The sequence below is a fragment of the Staurois parvus genome, unplaced genomic scaffold (assembly GCF_062004578.1).
Source record: "Staurois parvus isolate SC_StPar_1 unplaced genomic scaffold, SC_StPar_1.0 ptg000017l, whole genome shotgun sequence".
In the NCBI taxonomy this organism is placed as follows: domain Eukaryota; kingdom Metazoa; phylum Chordata; class Amphibia; order Anura; family Ranidae; genus Staurois; species Staurois parvus.
Window position 1 is genome coordinate 15,549,367 of NW_028317813.1, and position 20,224 is coordinate 15,569,590.

Sequence of the window (20,224 nt, forward strand, 5' to 3'; positions counted from 1 at the left end):
TAGGAGTAATTGATTAGCAATTGAATTTTCCTACCTATGTGGACATCTTCAAAACAAACTGTGGGACTCAAGAAAAGTTTCTGAAAGTTGTCATTGGCAATAAAAGTTAGTGGGCTTTGATGGGGAGCAGTTACACGAAATCAAAAACATGGAACCTGATGGGGCCTTCTATCGAAACCCAGCTGTAGTTTACATTTTGTAGCCAGTAAAGGGGCCCCTTCAATATTGCCCAATATCTGCATTTTTCTCTAATCCCCTCTCACACAGGGCGGATTCTGTTCTGATCAGTAAGAGATCTGCGAGCCGATCCCTTGCTGATTGGAGCAGAGCGGGATGTTCACTCAGTTTCTGCAAAGCGGACACGGAGAGATTTCATTATGCTCTATGGGTAGCCGGGAGTAAATGGACTCCACTGTCTGTTTACATCAAGCCATCTCCAATCCGATCCACCACAACAAAAGAGGACGCAATTCTCAATTTTTTTTTTTTTCAGTGGACCCGACTGGATCCAGAGGTAGGTGGGTGTAAATGGATACCGTCCATTTACACACACCTGTCCAATGAGAATCAAGGAACTTCTGATCAGGCCTACCTGAAAAACTGACAGGCGGACATGACTGGATGCCCAGGTGAAAGGGGCCTTAGAGTAGCAGTCTGGTTTTCTTCAAGACAGTCTACTACAGGTATAGAGTGCATGTTAGTTTCATGATTACCAGCGTGGTATATGTGGTCACAGTTGAACCCAAGCGGTTTCATTGGGCAAAATGTGGTGAAAAGAAGTGCCTTTCCTTAAAAAGGAAGCTAACAGCATAGCTGTAATGCTGATCCACTGGCTTTTATTCTAGGTTCAGAGGAGTATTAATCAAAAACATCCAGAAAAATAGCATTTACAGAAGGAGATTAGCAATGGCAGCCCATGTATTTCTCTTTCTTTTTATTGCCAGGAGGCACAAGGAGAGGCTGCACTATGCCCAGGTTTACCAAACTCCTAAAATGAGACTCACATGCCACATCCAGGTAAAACCAAAATTATTTGGTTTTATCTGATGTTACTTCTAAAAAGGCAAAATGTTAATCATGAGTTTCTAAAGGATTGGCAGTCATTCAATGTACTGTTCTAGGGCACATCATACATGGGCATCAAAAAGGCCCAGCAATTGCTGAGAGCAGGACCAAAAGGATGTATTGAAATTTATAAGAACCCAGCAAAGCTCAAAAATCTTTGGAGGCACTGATCATACAGTTTATATTGACCTTATAGGTAGACTACCAAAGAGTCTCTGTATTCAAGTAGGTTTTTATGAACATTTTTAGCTACTCGGAAAACAGGACTATATGGAATAAGGCGACGTACCCTGCACATCCCATTCCAATGAACATAACTTGGACTCACCTGGCTGTGATCGAGAACTGTGTGCAGGTCTTCAACACCAATGCTCGCTTGCAAGGGTACGTCATAATTGGCTGTTTATCCACCACAAAAGATCTGACAGGAAGAATGCAGACACACTGTAATGGTCATTCTATCCAGGCACAACAAGAGCAAAGCATCACTAGTGAGATATAAAACTGGCCAGACACTAATCATAATCTGTCCAGTTCAGAGGGTACTAGAAACAAAATCAGCCGAAAAAATGCCGATAGGAAAGATTTAGCCGATACAGGAGACTGTGTACTGCAGATCTGACGGGGGGGGGCTGAGAAAGGCAAGAGAGGAGCAGTGTATACAGTGACTGGCTGTCAGTATATGCCAATGCTGGCTTTTAAATGTAATTACCAGCTTTTTTTTCCTTCACTATAGCTCACAGAATTAGCTGTCACTTTCCCCCCCAGGTAAAAGAAACAAAAGTTTCCTTTTAGATTCTTTCCTGAAATAAAAGAAACAAAAAAGTTTCCTTTAGCTCCAGGGAAAGTGAAAGCTAATTCTGTGAGCTATAGTGAAGAAAAAAAAAGCCGGCAATTGCATTTAAAAGTCAGGACCGACATAGTGACAGCCAGTGAGGGAGCCTCTCTGTATACACTGCTCCTCTCCTGCCTCCTCCTTGCACACACACACTTCCCCCCACCCCGTCCCCCCTACAAAGAGGACCTGTCACTGATATGCTATCACATAGGGGACTATTGGTCCTCTATGTGATAGCAATAAGATCAGAAGTTAAAAAAAAAAATACATGAGAGTAGAAAAAAAAAAAAATTGGAGCCTCCCCACCCCCACATACGCAGACATTTCAGTTTCGGCTCGGTTTCCGGCCACATGCATTCTGCATTTTCGATTTCGGCACCACAATTTTTATTTCGGTGCACCACTAGAGGGTACTGGACAAACTCTGTCCCTGCTCATCAGATTTCAATTGTTTGATCAACATCTGTTAAAAGGGACATGCTGGGAAATGGTTCTTAGTCAGCACCTAGGGCTGCAACTGCTAAATCAGTGGATTCTGATACTTTTTGTGGAAGTGGGGGGCAGGGGGAAATCCTCAATGAATGGAAAAATCTGGCTGGGGAAAAAAAAAAAAAAAAAGCGTATGGCTAGCTTGAAGCTCTGCTCATTTTTACCTGCTCCACAAATGATATCACCTTACACACTGGACCAATTACAAAATAGCATATATTAATATTAGTTATGATGATTCTCATACACTGCAGGGTTACAAAGCAGACCGTAGTGTGTAGCAGATTACACAACTACAGTATACAGTGACATACTGTAAATGTGACATGGATTTCCAAAATGAGGTGATTTATAGCAAAAAAAAAAAAAAAAAGGACAGCATTGTTTATAATGGGGAAAAGCCAAAAGGTCATACAGACAGAGGTTTGCTTGAGCCTCCAAAAATTGCCATCTCTTTAAAGTGTATTTCCACTCATGTAGCCAGATTGGGATAACGCCTACATTGTACTTCATATTTTTCCATTCACATAGCATAAGATTAAAAAGATCCTGCTTAGCATTCTTTTCTCCTGCCTGTCTTAACAAAGGGTTAAAGATCTAGAAGGTGCACTTTTTGCATCGTATGCTACAATGTATGTACTCATATTCCCCATGAGCCATTTGTAATAGAAGAAGACCAACTTGGTAACAAAGGAAAGCAAAAGTAGGATCAAAAAACATAACCTTCTACACATGGGGGGTTGGCAACCCATCAATCTCAATCTACCTTGTCAATTGTAAGCAGGTGGTGGGTAGAATTCATGTCTAGGAAGCTGTCAAAGCCAACAGTCAATCCTAGGCAGCGTAGGCATTCCTTGTTCTGCAGCACACCATTTGCATATGTACAGATGTGAGCCAGAAAATGCCTCCATCACTTAGAGCAGTGGTCTCCAAACTGCAGCCCGTGGACCGGATACAGCCCTTTGCTTGCCTCTATCCAGCCCTCAAGGTACTATTCCTCCCACTGTCACCAATGATGGGGCACTGTTCCTCCCACTGTCACCAATGATGGGGCACTGTTCCTCCCACTGTCACCAATGATGGGGCACTGTTCCTCCCACTGTCACCAATGATGGGGCACTGTTCCTCCCACTGTCACCAATGATGGGGCACTGTTCCTCCCACTGTCACCAATGATGGGGCACTGTTCCTCCCACTGTCACCAATGATGGGGCACTGTTCCTCCCACTGTCACCAATGATGGGGCACTGTTCCTCCCACTGTCACCAATGATGGGGCACTATTCCTCCCACTGTCACCAATGATGGGGCACTATTCCTCCCACTGTCACCAATGATGGGGCACTATTCCTCCCACTGTCACCAATGATGGAACACTATTTCCTCCAAATCGATATCAATGATGGGACACTATTCCTCCCACGGACACCAATGATGGAGCACTATTCCTCCCACGGACACCAGCGATGGAGCACTATTCCTCCCACTGACACCAGCGATGGAGCACTATTCCTCCCACTGACACCAGTGATAGAGCATTATTCATTCCACCAATACCAGTGATGGGGTACTATTGCTCCCACTAATACCAGTGATGGGGTACTATTCCTCCAACTAATACCAATGATTGGACACTATTAGTCCTTCCACCGACTACAAGCACTATGTCATTTTTTTTTACTCCCACTTTTGCTAGGACATTTTCTACTCCCACTGGCAACTCTGGCCCCCCTAAAGCCTGAAGGACACGCAGCTAGCCCTTTGTTTAGAAGAATGGAGACCCCTGACCTAGAGGACCCTGTCATCTGCTGTGGTAACCTCCAGTCCTCTGTAAACTGCAGTACATCCACTAAAAAGCCTAATATGTATAAAATGTCAAATAAAATAATTAATACATCCAGATTATAAAATTGCAATTTTGCTAATTAATGGTATTCGATGTATATTGACCACTAGATGGCCTTTTAGCTGCTTATAGGATTTATTGTGTATATTGTAATCAATCTGGAATATCCATCTCACATACCAAATTCATTATTTATCTGATTTGGCACCAGCACATTTGTTTTGTTTTTTTTCAATCTTAACAAATGTAGGTCCAACTCTGTCATTTTTCTGAGTCTTTTTCCCCGCAATTGGGGTCATGTTTGGGAATTAGGTTCAGAGTGAGGCTTGGTTTTGGTTTTCAACATGGATGTGAAAGAGAGACTTGGTTGCGATTGGATTATTTCCTACTCGCTCAGCTTCTTTTATTTCCAGTTGTGGTCTCATTTCCGGTATTTGGAATCAAGATGGAGGCCAGTTTATTCAAAATTGAGGCTTTGTTGTTACTTATATAAAGCGTGATGGTGGAGGGTGGTCTCCTAGCCCCGGAAGACGTCTGGTTATAACGAAACACGTTGGGCGAAGCCTCCCTTCTGACGTTATTGCGTAAGGATCGCCATTTTATAGCTTGTTTCTGCTCATTGATACTTTTTAATCTATTATGCTTGTAAGTGTATTTTTGTTTATCTAATAAATTAGCCTTAACTTACTGCACTATGAGAGGCACCTCTTTGTTTTCATATGAGTACATGTCAACCCCATAAAATTGGAACAGCTTGCGGAGCCTCGGGTGGTGCACGTGATCTGATCTGAGACACATGAGCCTGGACAGGATTATATATATTGGGCGTGTATTGACCCTCTATAATTAAGGGGTCAAAGGATCTGGTAAGCCTCCAATTTGATATTACAATGGTGCAAATTCACGTTGGTGGTTATATTGGAATGAAGATTTTCCATTATTCATCACAGAACAAGAGGACTTTTCTACACATTTTATAAGGACTGTTTTATGTTTATTTAATTTATTTTGTGGCAATAATTCACTCTTGAGCACTTTCTTGTTTACCCTTTATTGGATACACATTATTTATGAATTTTCTTGAGGTACTCATATTTCATTTAGCGCAACACGATTTGGATTTGTAATTTAGAGGCGATATCCTCTTGGTGGGTTTGCTGCTTTGTACATGATTAGGCTGGGGTATTTGTGCAGTTTAATTATTTAATATCATAAAATGTCAATGCTCACTGTGGCGGCCCAACATTCAAAAAACAAACAAGGATGAGCATACCCATGCACCAAATAAGCCTACGGGTTAAAACCTTTAATCTTTTATTAGAGTTACTTAAGCATTATCCAACAGAAACTGTGTGTGTTTAATATATATTAAAAGTGGAGACTGGGGCTCTAACACACTCTTAGAATAAAGACTCATCACTGACTGCAGCTCATTATTTTGGTCAGTCTATTAGAAAGTTACTCACAAAGCTGTACATCAGTGTTGCAGAGGCATAAACACAAACAGTTGAGACTAACGCTCTTTGTATAAACCCTTTAATCACTGACTATGGTTCATATGTACCAATCAGTTTCCTCAAACACCAGATTAGAGCTCACTTACAGAGAGGCATATGGTGTCTCCAGTCATCCACTGGTAAGTGAAGGCTGGGGTTCTAACACACCTTTTAGATAAAGCTTTTCATCACTGACTGTGCCTCATATGTTCTGGTGAGTGTATTTATCTCTTGCACCCACAAGTATTCACACATGCAATATAACATAGTGAGAATAAATATACTTACATCTGTAGCAAACTGCACAACATTTCATGTAGCCTACACTGCAAGGTTTGCGGCTCAGTCTTCAGAAGGTCGTTATCATAAGTTAGCAGGTCTGCAAGCTCACTTAGAATATGTAGAAGACGCCTCAGATGGAAAAATACTTCAACTGTCTTTGTGATCCTGGGTTAAGAGAAGTAAAATGGAATAAGAAATAGATATGTCTTACTTTTTTTTTAACTTGGTTCACACTATTCGGTATGGTAAAAACGCAGAGTTTTACTTTGTTGGAAGCTGCCAGTGTCATATCCAGCAGAAAGTGGTCTGATGCGTGTTTGAACACATCGCACTTTTTTTCTTTTAACTTTATTTGAAAAGTCACATAGTGACACTCCATTCATGTCTGTACATAGCAGTGTGGTGTGTTGCACCGACATTCAGTGCCATTCACTAAGCTGCAAAAAAAAAAAAAATGCATATGTGCTGCATTTTTCCCCACACTACATCATGCCTGCATTGTGGTGTGAATGGGGCACACAGAAAACAATTGTTTGTGTTTGACATTGCGATGACTGGCTTTTATCTAGTGTGAAAAAATGCCAGTCATAATGTAAATGAGCCCTCTCATAATAAAGCTACCTAGTGAACATTCTAATGCTGCAGTTCAAATTAGCAAAGAAAAAGAGACAAAGTGCAGTGAGCATAGATTATACGGACAAAATTAGTGGACCCTAACCATAATGCACACACTATATGTGGAAACCCCTCAAATGATTGAGTTCAGGTATTTCCAATGAAGGGTACTGTTATTGATACAGCATTCAAAAACATTTTGCACTTCCAGCTTTCTGGCAACAGTTTCAGTAAAGTCTTTATCCATTCCAGCATGTGCCCCTGTGTAGAAACCCAAGTCCACAGACACAGTTTAATAGATTTCATGTGGATGAACAAAAGCAGCCTTTGGGTCCTGACCTCAAACGTATATGTCTTCTCATCCAACATCAGCACCTAAGCTCACAAATGCTCTTTTGGTTGAATATGAAGTTAGCATGGCTGGAGGGACCTTGCTGGAGTGAGGAATACAGTACATATTACACCTTATTCATGCACCCCTAAATTAAATAAACATGCAAGGAGGCACATGGCAAGGGTACATTTTGCCTAATTCCTTGAGTTCAGCTTTATTATTCTTTTTTTTTTTTCCACTAGGACAGAAGTTGAGTGTGAAACTCTCCAATGGGAAGACGGTCAGGAATATTAACCTGACAGATGCTGCACTCTACCCAAAACTAGACTGGGATTCCAATAAACTTTATGTACATCAAATTAGGTATAAAACAACATTGTCATTGACACAACGTGTGCTTGATAGCTCCCTGCTTACCAGCCTTCCAGGTTTTTCAGGCAAGTATCTGTGTTTGCTCCAATGCTTTCTAACTTTTTCCTCTGAAGCCAGTCACCTAATTCTTTCTGTAGAAAACCATGAAGAGTCTCACAAAGCCCAAGAAGCTCCTTTATCTGGCTCAAGACCTCCTTTGGTGCAGAATAACAACAGGAGTTAAAATATATCCTGCCAAGTCAAACAACTGACACAAAGATATTTCACATTATTAAATTTATAAAGTATATGAAAGGGTCTACATCTATATAATCCATATATGTAAAAACTTCCCATTTATCCAAATAAAAGTGTGCTAAATACCTTTGAAATAATTTTTTTCCTGCAGTCACATTATCATGATACCTCCATATCAGAAAGTCGAGGCAATTACACGCTGAGTGACCTCACCTGTCACATGCTGTCTTAAGCCCTGGTTCATTCTGAATATGACTTTGAAATCATGCGATTTCACTTGAAGGCGCAGAATTTCAAAGTCACATGTTGGTGCAACTTGTAACACATCTTTGCGAGTTCATGCACAGATGTCAATGCAAGTTGCACTAGAAATGGGCAACCGTAGTGCAGGAACTACTTTTCAAATCAGTGCGACTGATTAGATTAGAACAGTTCCACTTCCGATCATAGGGGGCGAATTAACATGTGATTTGACACCGTCAAATCTTATAACAAGTTGCATTGGTGTGAACCAGGGCTTAAACTAGAACTAAAAGGCAAAACTTTTTTCCCCATTTTGGATAGAGTAAGGGAATGTTATGACCCATCAGTTTTTTTTTTTTGCCACCGTTATCCCCTTGGCAAGATTTCCCTTCACTTCCTGTCCCACAGCCACAACAGGAAATTAAAGAAAATCCCTCCAACAAGAGGAAATCCCTGGTTGTCACTGGAAGAAATGTCCCCACTGGAAGATTTCCGCTCTATTGTCGTTTTGGTGACAACCCAAAATTTGGATTTTCTTTCACTTTCATCTTCAGTGATAACAGCAAACAGGACAAAGAGAAGATAAATCTCCCTAACTGCAACACAAACTGCAATAAAAAGCAGACAGGTGGTCCGATCCCTCTCCACTATACGAAACAAACAAAAAAAAAAAACCACAACACACAATATTTTGCCTTTAGTTCTACTTTAACAGCTGAGAATCAGGCACCACTGTGTGTCAATGCTCTAACTGTACAGAGAGGCATGGTTTGCAAAACCTCTCTGTGATACCAATACTGCTGAGTTCTTTCAGCCCTGCCTGGAATGGTTTACAGAAGCTCCAATTTGCTGTCCACATTAGAAAAAGGAGCTCTTATTCAGAGAGTGGTCCACCTTTACCCAGCCTCTGACTGGAGTGTGACTGGTGAGGTCACCCAAGCAGAGCATAGGCCCACATGTGAGGTCACAGCATGAGTTACAGTGAGGTCAATTCACATGCAATGTATCACATAATCGCATAAATGATTGCATGTGATAATTTGAGAGCCAATTCCTAAATAAAAAAAAAAATTAAATGTAATATAAAATAAACAACAAAGCTTCATTCACTAAAACAAAAAAAAAAAAAGATTTTTACTTATCTCATGGTACAGGCATTTGACATTTTAGGAATGTAGAAAATAACATGAAACTGGCCAGTAAGTGAAAAAGAACAATGCAGAAGCTTGAGAATGCAATGTTGTTAGCTCAGTATAGTAAATAATATGTAACATTGTAGCAGACCAGCATTTCTCAACGTTTGTTGGGTTGCAGAACCCTTTAAATTATGTGCAATCTCCAGGCAACCAATTCTAAACTGTAAAAAAACTAAACTAATAACTTTACATAATGTAGCAGCAACAACACACATAAAACACTCAACATTAGAGGTGATTTACCCGGGTCACATGAATGCAACTTGTCAAGAGGCTTGTGAGTTGGATGGCTTCATTCTATTTGCTGTGACTCAAGTCGCAGCAACTCCAAAAAAGGGTTCCTGCGTTATCTTTGTGCAACTTCATCGCGACTTGCATTGACATCTATTACTGAAGTTGCACGGAGTAGCGGCAAGTCGCAATGAAGATGCACAGCATAGTCTGACCTTAAAGTAGCATCTGGGGCAACTTTTAGGCATTTAGTCAAGGCACCCCTGAAAAAAAACAGTAGGCATCCTGGCTTTAAAAAAAAGAAAAGAAAAAAAAAAAAAAAAAAAACAAAAAAAACGTGCTCAGTGCCCTGATTGTCAGTGTACACAAAACGTACTGACAGCCTTTCCGGGAATCGGCTGTCCTTTCCTCACACAGACACAGCATGTGAGGAAAAGACTGCCAATAACCAGGAAGTCTCTTTACATGTGATCAACTGTTATTGGATACAGCTGATCACATGGTAAAGGGCCGCTGTGATTGGTCCTTTACCATAATCTGTGACCAGCTGTGTTACAGAGTGCTCCCAATGTGTGCACCAGGGGGTGGTGTTCTGGGAGGACATCCATGGACTAGAGGGCCATGCTGTAGCTGTCTTTCGGCTATAGCACAGTACTAAAGTGGTTAAAAGAGATTTAAATATTTTAGGATTACACATGCTTTAAGCGCCATTAAGTCAATGTTGACTACTTGGCATTTCATACAGTATGTAAAACATATTTATTATGATGAAACACAAAGGAAATTTCACACATAAGCAAAGTAAATGCTCCCTGCAATCCAGAACAGAAATGAAGAAATTATCTATACAGCTGCTTAAGAGAGATGTCCTTGAAAAATAATTAACAATTAAAGCTGAAGAAGAGGTCCATTACCTTCAGACACTAGCAAAAAACTGGGGGCTCACAGACTGGGGTGGGATTATAGGAGAGGTGCCCCAGGGGGGTGCATGCCAGAGTCAGATCACTTAAGGGTACAAATCTGTAACTCATGGTATATGAATAAGTTGCCTGTGTCCTGTATTGGATGATTAAGATAGACATACTTTCACATCCTTTATAGAAGGGATTTGTATTAAATTATTATAGTAAAATTATATTACATATACACTACATAAAATGTATTAATTGTGGAGTTCTTTGTTATATTTAGTGCAAACATTTGCATACTAGTCCAAAACCTAAATATTACTCCTGAGAAAACAGTTAGATTTCAGATATTTTTGTAATAGATCTAACCTTGCGTTTTAGGTCCAGCTCATTCAGTTGAACTTGCAGCTCCTGCGTCTTTACCTTAATATACTCCGGTGGGAGTTTTGTACAACCTATAATGGAAGAAAGAGTAAATGTGTTTGTGTTAGATGAATCATTATTTGTCAGGCATTCTGGACACACCTGTTATCTCCCTATATGTCTTATCACATACAACAGTTTTAATAACTTCATGTGAATCTGTGCTTTGCCTATGGAGGGTGAGAATCACACTCACTTTTATTCCCTAGCAGCATATATTTACCTTTCATTCAGTCCCACTTTGTTCAACTGTCTGGAGCAAAGAAAAGCCCTGTTTAAGCTACTGCAGTCAAAGAATCCAAATGTGGCAGCACTGACTGGCCCAGACTTGTCACATGGGATGGGTTATTTACTAAAACTGCAGAGTGCACAATCTGGTGCCGCTCTGCATAGAAGCCAGTCAGTTTCCACGTCTTATTGCCAAAGCTTAATTAAACAAGCTGAAGATAGAAGCCGATTAGCTACCATGCACAGCTGCACCAGATTATGCACTCTCTAGTTTTAGTAAATCTACCCAATGGAGTCAATCGCATGCTCCTCCAGGGTGCCCGCGCATGCTCAGTGGGCACCCAGCTGTGAAGCCGCAAGGTGTCACAGCCGGGTGCCCACAATGAAGATACCGGCACCACGGAGAGAAGACGGCCGGTAAAACCAGCAGTGGTGAGGACACCACTGGACCAAGGGACAGGTAAGTGGCTGTATTTTAAAAGTCAGCAGCTACAGTTTTTGTAGCTGCTGACTGACTTTTTTCAGGTGGAAGCCAGCTTTAAATTGGTTGTAAACCTCTGACATGAATTATGAACAAAGCATATCCCTGCATAGTGTGCGCTGGTCACAATACAGAGCAATAAGCGTAACTTAGATCAGAGCTGAGAGATCTGATCTAAATTCTGCATTTGAATGGATGTAGAGTCAGACAGCTGAAGATAAACAGGTACAAGTTGTGACGATCGCAGCGTCAGACCCCCAGCCCTTCTCACCATCTCGTGACCGAAGGACTAGCCAATCTAAAACCGCGCTGTCAGGTGCGTAAAAATACCACGCTCAGCTGCACCCTGCACAAAGATTTTCCAGCTAATGAACTACAATCTATGTACCTGCAGCCTGAGAGCGATTGTTACTGGGTCAGGGTAATTACGCAATTAACCCTTCACACTGCCACCACAGCCTTTTTGTGCAGAGAAGGAGGAAACTCGCCAGTATTAGCAATAACACTATGATGTTTGAATAATCACCGCAGACAGAGATATATAGAGGTTTAAACATACAGTAGCGCTCTTCAGAGACAAGGATTCTTAGTTTGCATTAAAGAGCTTTAGAAACAGTTCAACACTTTTCAGAAAATAAGATTTATTACTAAAAAGGTCAAAATGGTGCAATAAAAAGTATTTACAGAAAAAGATGTAAGATACACACACACACACACACACACACACACACACACACACACATATATATATACACACATACACACAAATAAATAGAGAGCAATAACACAGCAAAGATAACAGAAAGAAGTTTAGTGAGGTAGAGTACTTGCCAAAAGTCCTGGGTTAAGCAGATCAAGTTTCAGAGCAAAAGGGTGCCTTATCAACCAAAGTTGGTTCCGATGTAAAAGGGAGAATTCTTCAACTTCAACTTACTGCTCCCAGCATAACAGCCTTTTTCTAGGAACTCAGCAGGGTGTCTTTTTAAAGCAGAGAACCAATCGCCTCATTTGGGGAGGGGTGTTGTAGGCTATGACCAAATCCATCACAAATTAGACTTAAACTAGGGGGTGTAAGATATCAGATGGCTCGCATTAAACTGAGCTATCCGAATATGTGCTTTATGTTTATGTAATTATTTCCTATTTCAAGATATGAAATCATAGGGAAAAGTGGGTTTTAAATGTGATGTCTGTTTTTACAGCTACCTGGAATGTCTTTGAAGCTCAGTGAAGGACTGGTTTATGGCTTTATGATATCTCAGATTGAGAGGCTAACAGACACCCGGGCACCAGCTAATTTGGGATTTATAATCATGAAGCTCTCCCGCTGAGCCTGATGCCTCTGATCTCTCCGCATCATACACACCACATTCCTGAGGGAGGGAGGAAATTGGAGGGAGAGAGCATGATACAAGATGGAGGCCTTTAGCAATTGTACGTACAGAGATGGATGTGAACCTCCATTTTGCCAAACAAGTTGTGTAGGATGATTTGTTTCATCTTTGTACAGTGGGAAAAATTATTATTTGATCCCCTGCAGATTTTATGTTTGCCCACTTCCAAAGAAATGAAGGGTCTATCAGTTTTATCAATGGTGTATTTTAAATGATAGAGACAGAATATCAACCAAAAATCCAGAAAAAACACATGATGCAAATGTTATAAATGGAGTTTATATTAATTCAGTGAGTAAAATAAGTATGGGGGGGGGTTAGCAGATTTAAGATTTAGTTTCAGAGTTTAAGAATTTTTTTTCCAGCAACATCACCTGAAACAGGTACCATCCATCCCTAGAACACTGTGACCTTTGTATAATTGGCAAAATGTATTTTCTTCCTTTAACACTTCTGATTGACTGAACAAGTAAAAAGCAATCTACTGAACAGCTAAAGATGGCCCACAGCGTATAATGAAACAAGCTGTTAAAGCCTCATTCTGGGCCTTTGTAAAATGTACCTATGTAGTTGGACCTGTTTAAGGGGCTAGGGGATAATGAATAATTGCAAATACTTAACTTATTCCTTGCTCTCCTGGCACCCAGGACTCTATTTGCTGTCCAAAGCTCATGGGATGAGGGTAAGCCCTCGCTGTCCTCATGTATAATGCATAACTGCTGGTTCTGTATTGAACCTAATGACATCTGGAATATACAACCAATCAAGCAGCAAAGAAGTGGTGCTTTGCAGGAGAGGTCATATGAGGAGCAGGTAATAAGCTAAATATTTTGCCATGGTGATCATCCTGTAGACAAAACGAGCATTTACCCATGTGATGCGGAGAGGGCCCAACTGCATAGCTAAATTTATTAGCAGCCCAGAGTGGTTCTTTAAAGTTAGAAACGAGGATTTGTAGCTGAATACACCAATGCTTTTCATTTTGCAGACAATCTTTGTCTTTTTATCACTAAAAATAAAATATACTCACATTCTCTCTGAAAATTTTTCCACCTGAAGTTAAAAATTTCTTGCTGCTCTTCTAGAAATTTTACTTCCTGATCTACAGACTGCAAATATCAAAGAATGCAAGTATTTAGACAACATTAGCAAAACTTCCTACACAAAAAAAAAAAAAGGTATAGAACAGCAGAATTAAGGGGATTAAGCGGATCTCCTAATCTCATAAATATACTCCCTAATGCACCAAAAATAGTTTGTATAAAATTGATCTTGGTTGAAAAAAAATATCATTAGATCAAAGGTCATCAGCAATGCAGCTATAACTAAACCTCTTACCGACCACAGCAGGAAAAGTGGGCTTTAAAGCTCAGGTGGCACACATGTGCGTCCACAGTGGCCTGAGGTTCTGTGCTGGGAGTGCACTCCCAGTACACTGTCTGAGCTGTCTGACAGCACTTGGTCACATCTTTACGTGGTCACTGCGAGAGCCAATTGCTGCCACCCAGAGTTAAAGCCCACTTAAAGGGCTGCCAGGAGGCAGCATTAAAGGTTTAAAGAAGAAAGCCTATCTATCAAAATGACTACCTCAAAAGAACTGTGTGGATTAAGGTATAATAGATCAGTCATATGGAGAAGACTAACTCCAGTGAACCTACCAGCAATATTGGAGACACGTTCTTGGCCCTTTGCTTACATTTTTGTGTTCATGACCTATATAGCATAGATCCTCTTTAAATGTTGGGGTGTATTAGTGCCAAACTCAGTTTTTGGGTTAAGGAAACACTATAAAATGTCTGTTTTCAAGAGTGAAAAAAGAAATAATGGATACTGGGTACACTGGGTTTTCTCTTTTTCAAAAACTTAAACACAAATTTTAGAAACAAGTTGATATGAAAAATTAATCATGGGGCCAATTATTAACATTTTAAATGTTATTCAGAACTTCTGCATGGTAATGAAGTTAAAAAAAAAAAAAAAAAAAAAAACCACACCTTTCCATTTCTATTGCACAACTTATTATAAACCCAGTGACATCCTCATTGGGTCTCTGTGCTTCTCTCTGCAACACAGGCAAATAAGGGAGGGGTTGACAGGGCACTGTACATGGCTTCCCGAAAACATCACAGCACCGTGCCTGAATACTCCACTTAAGGACCCTCTGCACTGATACAGGCAGTAGGCTAGCATTTGGGAGCAATTATCCAAATATTAAAATGCCTGTCTTGAGAAGAAAGAGTTCCTATTTGCATGCAGCCTGCCCTAGGTAATACCTACATTTGATGATGAACCTCCATGATTGAAAGAACTAAAATTAAATGAAAAGGGGCAAGCCAGGGACAGTAAGTATGGGAAAATAAGATACTAATGATGAAGCTGGATGGCTTCCATTCAATAATAAGGCAGGAGCTATCTAACTTGCAGCAGCTGGCTGCACACTGAAAGAAGGTCAGGAGAGTACCCTGTACAACTGGGCAAGACTAAGGTTCAACTCCTGATCATGGTGCCATGAATAATAGTGTGCAAGGAGTTTAAATTTCCTCTCTTTCAAATTCAATAAATGCCAGAGGACATATTGTAATGGCACATTAACAGTAAAATGCCTGTAAAATAGTGTTCTAAAGGAGGATTGAACAAAATGGTGATCAGTAGAATGCAAGTGGGAAAAGAGCAGAGGCTAAACATGACCAAAATTGTGACAACTTATGACCTCGACAGTGCAGTCTGTAGTGTGCAGTCCATTGTTCAACACTCAAACTGCAGAGATATTTCCAGGCTACACACGAGGCTATATACTTATAATTTGTGAGCAATACATATTAACAACTGAACCCTAAAGAATGAAGGGTACTCACCTGGATTAGTTCTTTTACTTTATTAACTCGCTGATCAATTTCATACTGCTGTCCTGTCTTCATTGGTACTTGCACCTCTTGCCCTTTTGGAGTCTGTAATGAGATCCACAAAGACCATAAGTTTCAAAGTGCTGCTCTGACATCTATTTTACCTATAGACTCTACTATAATTTTTTACTTTGCAATATGGCTTATGTACATTCACTTTCAGAAACAGATGGGCACACACAGCAAAAATTAAATGCATTCACTACTGCATATTTGGTAAGCTGTAAAGAAATTCTCCCATAAAAGATCTTCATTGCTTAATCAAAAACACAACAGTGCCGTGAATGTGAAGGTGAAAGTCAAAGGCTGCCTCCAGGTAAGCCTGCTCCTACTTTATCCTCTAGTTAGGAAGTCAATTTTGGGTTGGGGACCATAATTTGCAGCTGTGCCTTGACATGGCAATGTGGCTTTACATAAATTTACAAAATGTATGGAAAAAAGATTTTTTTTACTTACCTGTAACATCCTTTACTTTGTGTACAGTATAGGACACAGGCATAGCCTTAGATGACGAGGTTATATGCAACTGGCAAACAAAGTTGTAAGGACCACCATATAACCCCTCCCAGTGCCAGCAATTCTTAGTTTTAGGAAGTAATAAGAGGATATACAGAGGGAAGGGTCCTGTGTCTTTTACTGTACTCCAAGAAATTGATTTTAAATGTAAGTCAAAGTCCTGTTTCCTTTCTCATACAGTACAGGATACAAGTAGTCTTAGATGAATGGGACATCCAAATGCAATACAACTGAAGGTGGGAAAACACAGCAACAAGTGCCAACAAGCCCATAGAAGGAAAAAAAAAAATAATAGGAGAAACCTCTAACCTCAAAGAGCGACTTGTAGCATGAAAGGCCAAGATGGCACCAAGGAGACCTGAGCACCAAGAGGTAAACTTAACAAATGTGCAAATAGAAGACCATGGGGGAAACACTGCACTCTGAGAAACGGATCCCTGATGCCCCTGAAGCACTTATAGACTTGCAAAAGTGTGTCTTAACAGGAAAAAGGAGGAACACCATCTTATAGACCACAGATTTGAAGGGTGAAGGGTCTAATCCACCTAGCAAAGGTGGAGTGAGAGGCAGGGAGTCCCTTGCAGGATCCCTGGGGAAGGATGGAAGAAAGTCTGATCACTTAAAAGAAAACTGTAGTTAAGAGGAGACCCTCACGTAACATACTGCATTAAAACAATGGATAAGGACCTTCTTGCGATGTTTCAGACAAGGACATAAAGAAGAAAGAACAATGTCATGGGAAAGGTGGAGAGCAGTAATCAACTTTGGGACAAAAACAGGAAAATCTTATTCATAAGCAACACCTAGAAAGGCTCCAAGCTGGACAAGGCCACCAGCTCAGACACTTGCCCTGCAGACGTGAAAACACAGAGAAAGAGACTTTTCAAGTAAAGACAGGCAAGGAAGTATTTCCCATAGACTCAAAATGGCACAGAGCTCCAGATTAAGGTTCCAGATAATTACCAGATAGCACACAGATGGAGTAATGTGGACAACACCTGCAAAAAACCCCCCCAAAAAACCTTTAACCAAGGCCAAAATGTGTCCCTTGATGGTAATCAAAGCCAGGTGGTGGACCAGACTGTAGAAGGACAGGATGCATCTCATGGGGTAATCTGAAAGGCCATGTCCCTGGGCCTCAAGTGCCTTGCTGATAAAGCCAGCGACTGCAAAGGAGCATGGCAGAGCAGCCTTCGAGACAGGAGGTTTGGGCTATTCTGAAGGGCCCCTGCACAGTCCATCAGAAGCTTGAGTATATCCAAATGTTGTGTGGTACTGGGACAGTGTTTTGCATAGAAGACCACTGAAACTCCCTCCAATCCCACAGTGCTGACCAGGAAGGAACTGTAGAGAAGGAAACAAAGATCAAAGGGAGCGAAAGCCACAAAGTCCACTGCAAAGGCCTGAGGGTCCTTAGACCTGGCAACATATCCAGTTTAAAACTGAACCTGGACTCCAGAAGCTCTACCTCTGGTGTCCCACACTAGTGGCAAGGCACTTGGGACACTTTGGAGTGCAGGGGCCATTCCCCTGGGTCCAGTCACTGATGACTTAGGAAGCTCATCTGATAATTATTCATGCCAGGGATGGGGCGATGAGTAGGTCCGGAACATGCAGTTCTCTCGAAGTCACAATCAGGACCTTTGCTCCTTAAGAAACTGAACCGCTGTTGCTTCCCTGATGGTTGAAACGTTGTGGCATTACAAAAAAAAAAGGGTTCTGTTCAAAAGACCCAAGGCTTTACCAAACATCCAACAGGGCTGGGTACTCTAAGCTAGGAGCCGGGTCCAGCAAAGTTTTTTTTCTGTTGAAGTGAGGATCTATTTGAAGCACTGCAGAGTCTGCACTGTTCATTGGACAGGGGTTGGAATGGATTGGCCCTTCAAAAAAATAAAGAAAGAAAAAAGGTCAAAATAGCGCACAATGTTGACACTCCAAGAGTGAAGCAGAGCTAACTTTGCGAGCACAATGGTGAAAACTTGTGGTGAGTGGAAGGGCAGAGGGAAAAGTAATAGATCACATTGCATGTCCACAGTAGAAAGCATATATCATTTATGAAGTGGCAAATGAAGGGATGTGTAGGTTGATGTGCATAGGGGCTTCCATAAGTCTTCCTTGAAGGTTTCTAGGATCTGCTTTTAACACTTGAGTTCCAGCATTCAATGGATGCCCCTGTAGAATTCACGGAGGCCTAGGCCAGATGACACAAAGAATCCTGGACCTAGGTGTATTGTCCTGAGACCTTACCATGTACCCAAATGATAAAAGGTACAGTTCCACGGTATCCTCAGCAGAACAAAAGTTGTATGAAAGAAACGGAGGTGAACTCTAGATTAGGAGGTGAGGCAGATCAAAACTCATGACTGGAGTTTGCCATGCTGGCAAGACTCCACATCAGCATTGAAACATCAGGAGCTGAAAACAAAACTCCAGAGACATTACCCTTGTGTCATGGTGTTCCCTCCTAGATTGTAAGCTCAAAAGAGCAGGGCCCTTAATCCCCTCATGTTTTGCATTGTATTGGTATTGTTCTGTCACATGTTCTGTCCCCCTTTGTAATGTACAGCGCTGAGCAAACTATTGGCGCTTTATAAATACTGTATAATAATAATACTATACTAACAACATGTCTATATTTCTATGAGTGCCGCAGCAACAGACAACAATGGTCCATGCTGAGGCATGCAAGGGCATAAGAGTGGTGCAATACGAACCGGGGTACTCACTACTCCTCTGCAGGTCAGAGGGCCAATAGCCATCTGTGATAAAAGACCATGGGTCAGGATTCACTGTGGAGCAGAAAAGATTCCCTAGGTAACAAGTACATGGAGTACTCTGTCCCATATTCCATTGTGTTGTCTAAAGTTAGTTGTGAGGACATCCCTACTCCCTCCATGGCCTTCCATCAACACAGCTAGCAAGAAGATAGCTTTTATGACAGATGGCACTTTTCTTGATGGCTCCACGCCTTTTTCAGGTGAAATTACAAATCTTTAAATTTGACTAATGGCCTGACTTGGCCAAGATTGAAATCAGCATGCAGTTTTATTCAAATCATCAACATACAGCAAAGTGGGCATTAAACAGCACTATTACACCTACAAATACTTAAATCTGAGCATGGTAGAGTAAAACATGCTAATGATTTGAATAAAACCACATGTCTACTGCAATTTTGGCAGAGTGAGACCTTCATTTACATTACAAAGATGTATTATCCTAAAATGCCTTGTAGAGGAACCAAACTCTCTCAATGAACATTAACTATTTTTTTCTTCATGCTGCTAGCTTTAGTAAATAGATGGGAAGGTAAATTATATTTACAGTGGTTATAGAAAAGAATCACCCCCCTTTAATATAATTACATTTCGTTGCTTTGCAGCTTGAAATGAAGACACAGTTTTTGTTTTATCCAGATGTATTTACTCAGTGCAGCTTATAACAACCAAGTATAGGAATTAATACCAACATGTCAGAAAGGAAAAAAAAAAAATCAAAAACAGAATCACAGAGATGGAAAAAGATCACCACCTTGTGTCAGTATTTTGTTGAACCACCTTTTGCTTTAATTACAGCCCTTAGTCTATTGGAATAGGTCTCCACTAACTTTGCACATTTAGACTTTGCAATATTTGCCAATTCTTCTTTGCAGAACCGCTAAAGTTCAGTTAAATTTCATGGTGACCATTTGTGGACTGCAGTCTTCAAGTCATTTCACAGATTTTCAATGGGGATTTAAGTCCGGTCTCTGACTAGTCCATGCAAGGACATTCACCTTTTTCTACTTCAAGCACTGTGTGGTAATTTTTGCTGTGTGCTTTGGGTCATTGTCATGTTGGAAGGTAAATCTTCTTCCTATTGACAACTTTCTGGCAGAGGGCAGCAGATTTTCCCAAAATATTTGACAGTATTTTGCCCCATCCATTTTACCTTCCATCCTGACAAGTGCTCCAGTCCCTGCTGCAGATAAACCCCCATAACAGAATATTACCACCTCCATGCTTTACTGTAAGAATGGTGTTATTTGGATGGTGAGCTGTAGTCTCATCTACCTTCAGTGCAATTCACTTCCAGAGACCTCATTAAGAATTCTATGGTCATAGGGAGTAAGCATAGTCTATCTAAAAG

General features: G+C 40.8%; 1 protein-coding gene across 1 annotated transcript in view; it reads right to left on the reverse strand.

The window, feature by feature from the left end:
• The window catches only part of STAT2 (signal transducer and activator of transcription 2), an 88,068-nt gene that overhangs the window by 38,727 nt on the left and 29,117 nt on the right, over positions 1–20,224 (reverse strand). Inside the window, exons 5-10 of the mRNA XM_089680311.1 lie at positions 15,533–15,625; positions 13,708–13,786; positions 10,521–10,606; positions 7,382–7,530; positions 6,022–6,180; positions 1,394–1,486 (exon numbers count right to left, since the gene is read on the reverse strand). Coding sequence (XP_089536437.1) covers positions 1,394–1,486; positions 6,022–6,180; positions 7,382–7,530; positions 10,521–10,606; positions 13,708–13,786; positions 15,533–15,625 — 659 coding nt within the window. The remainder of the gene's footprint in view (positions 1–1,393; positions 1,487–6,021; positions 6,181–7,381; positions 7,531–10,520; positions 10,607–13,707; positions 13,787–15,532; positions 15,626–20,224) is intronic.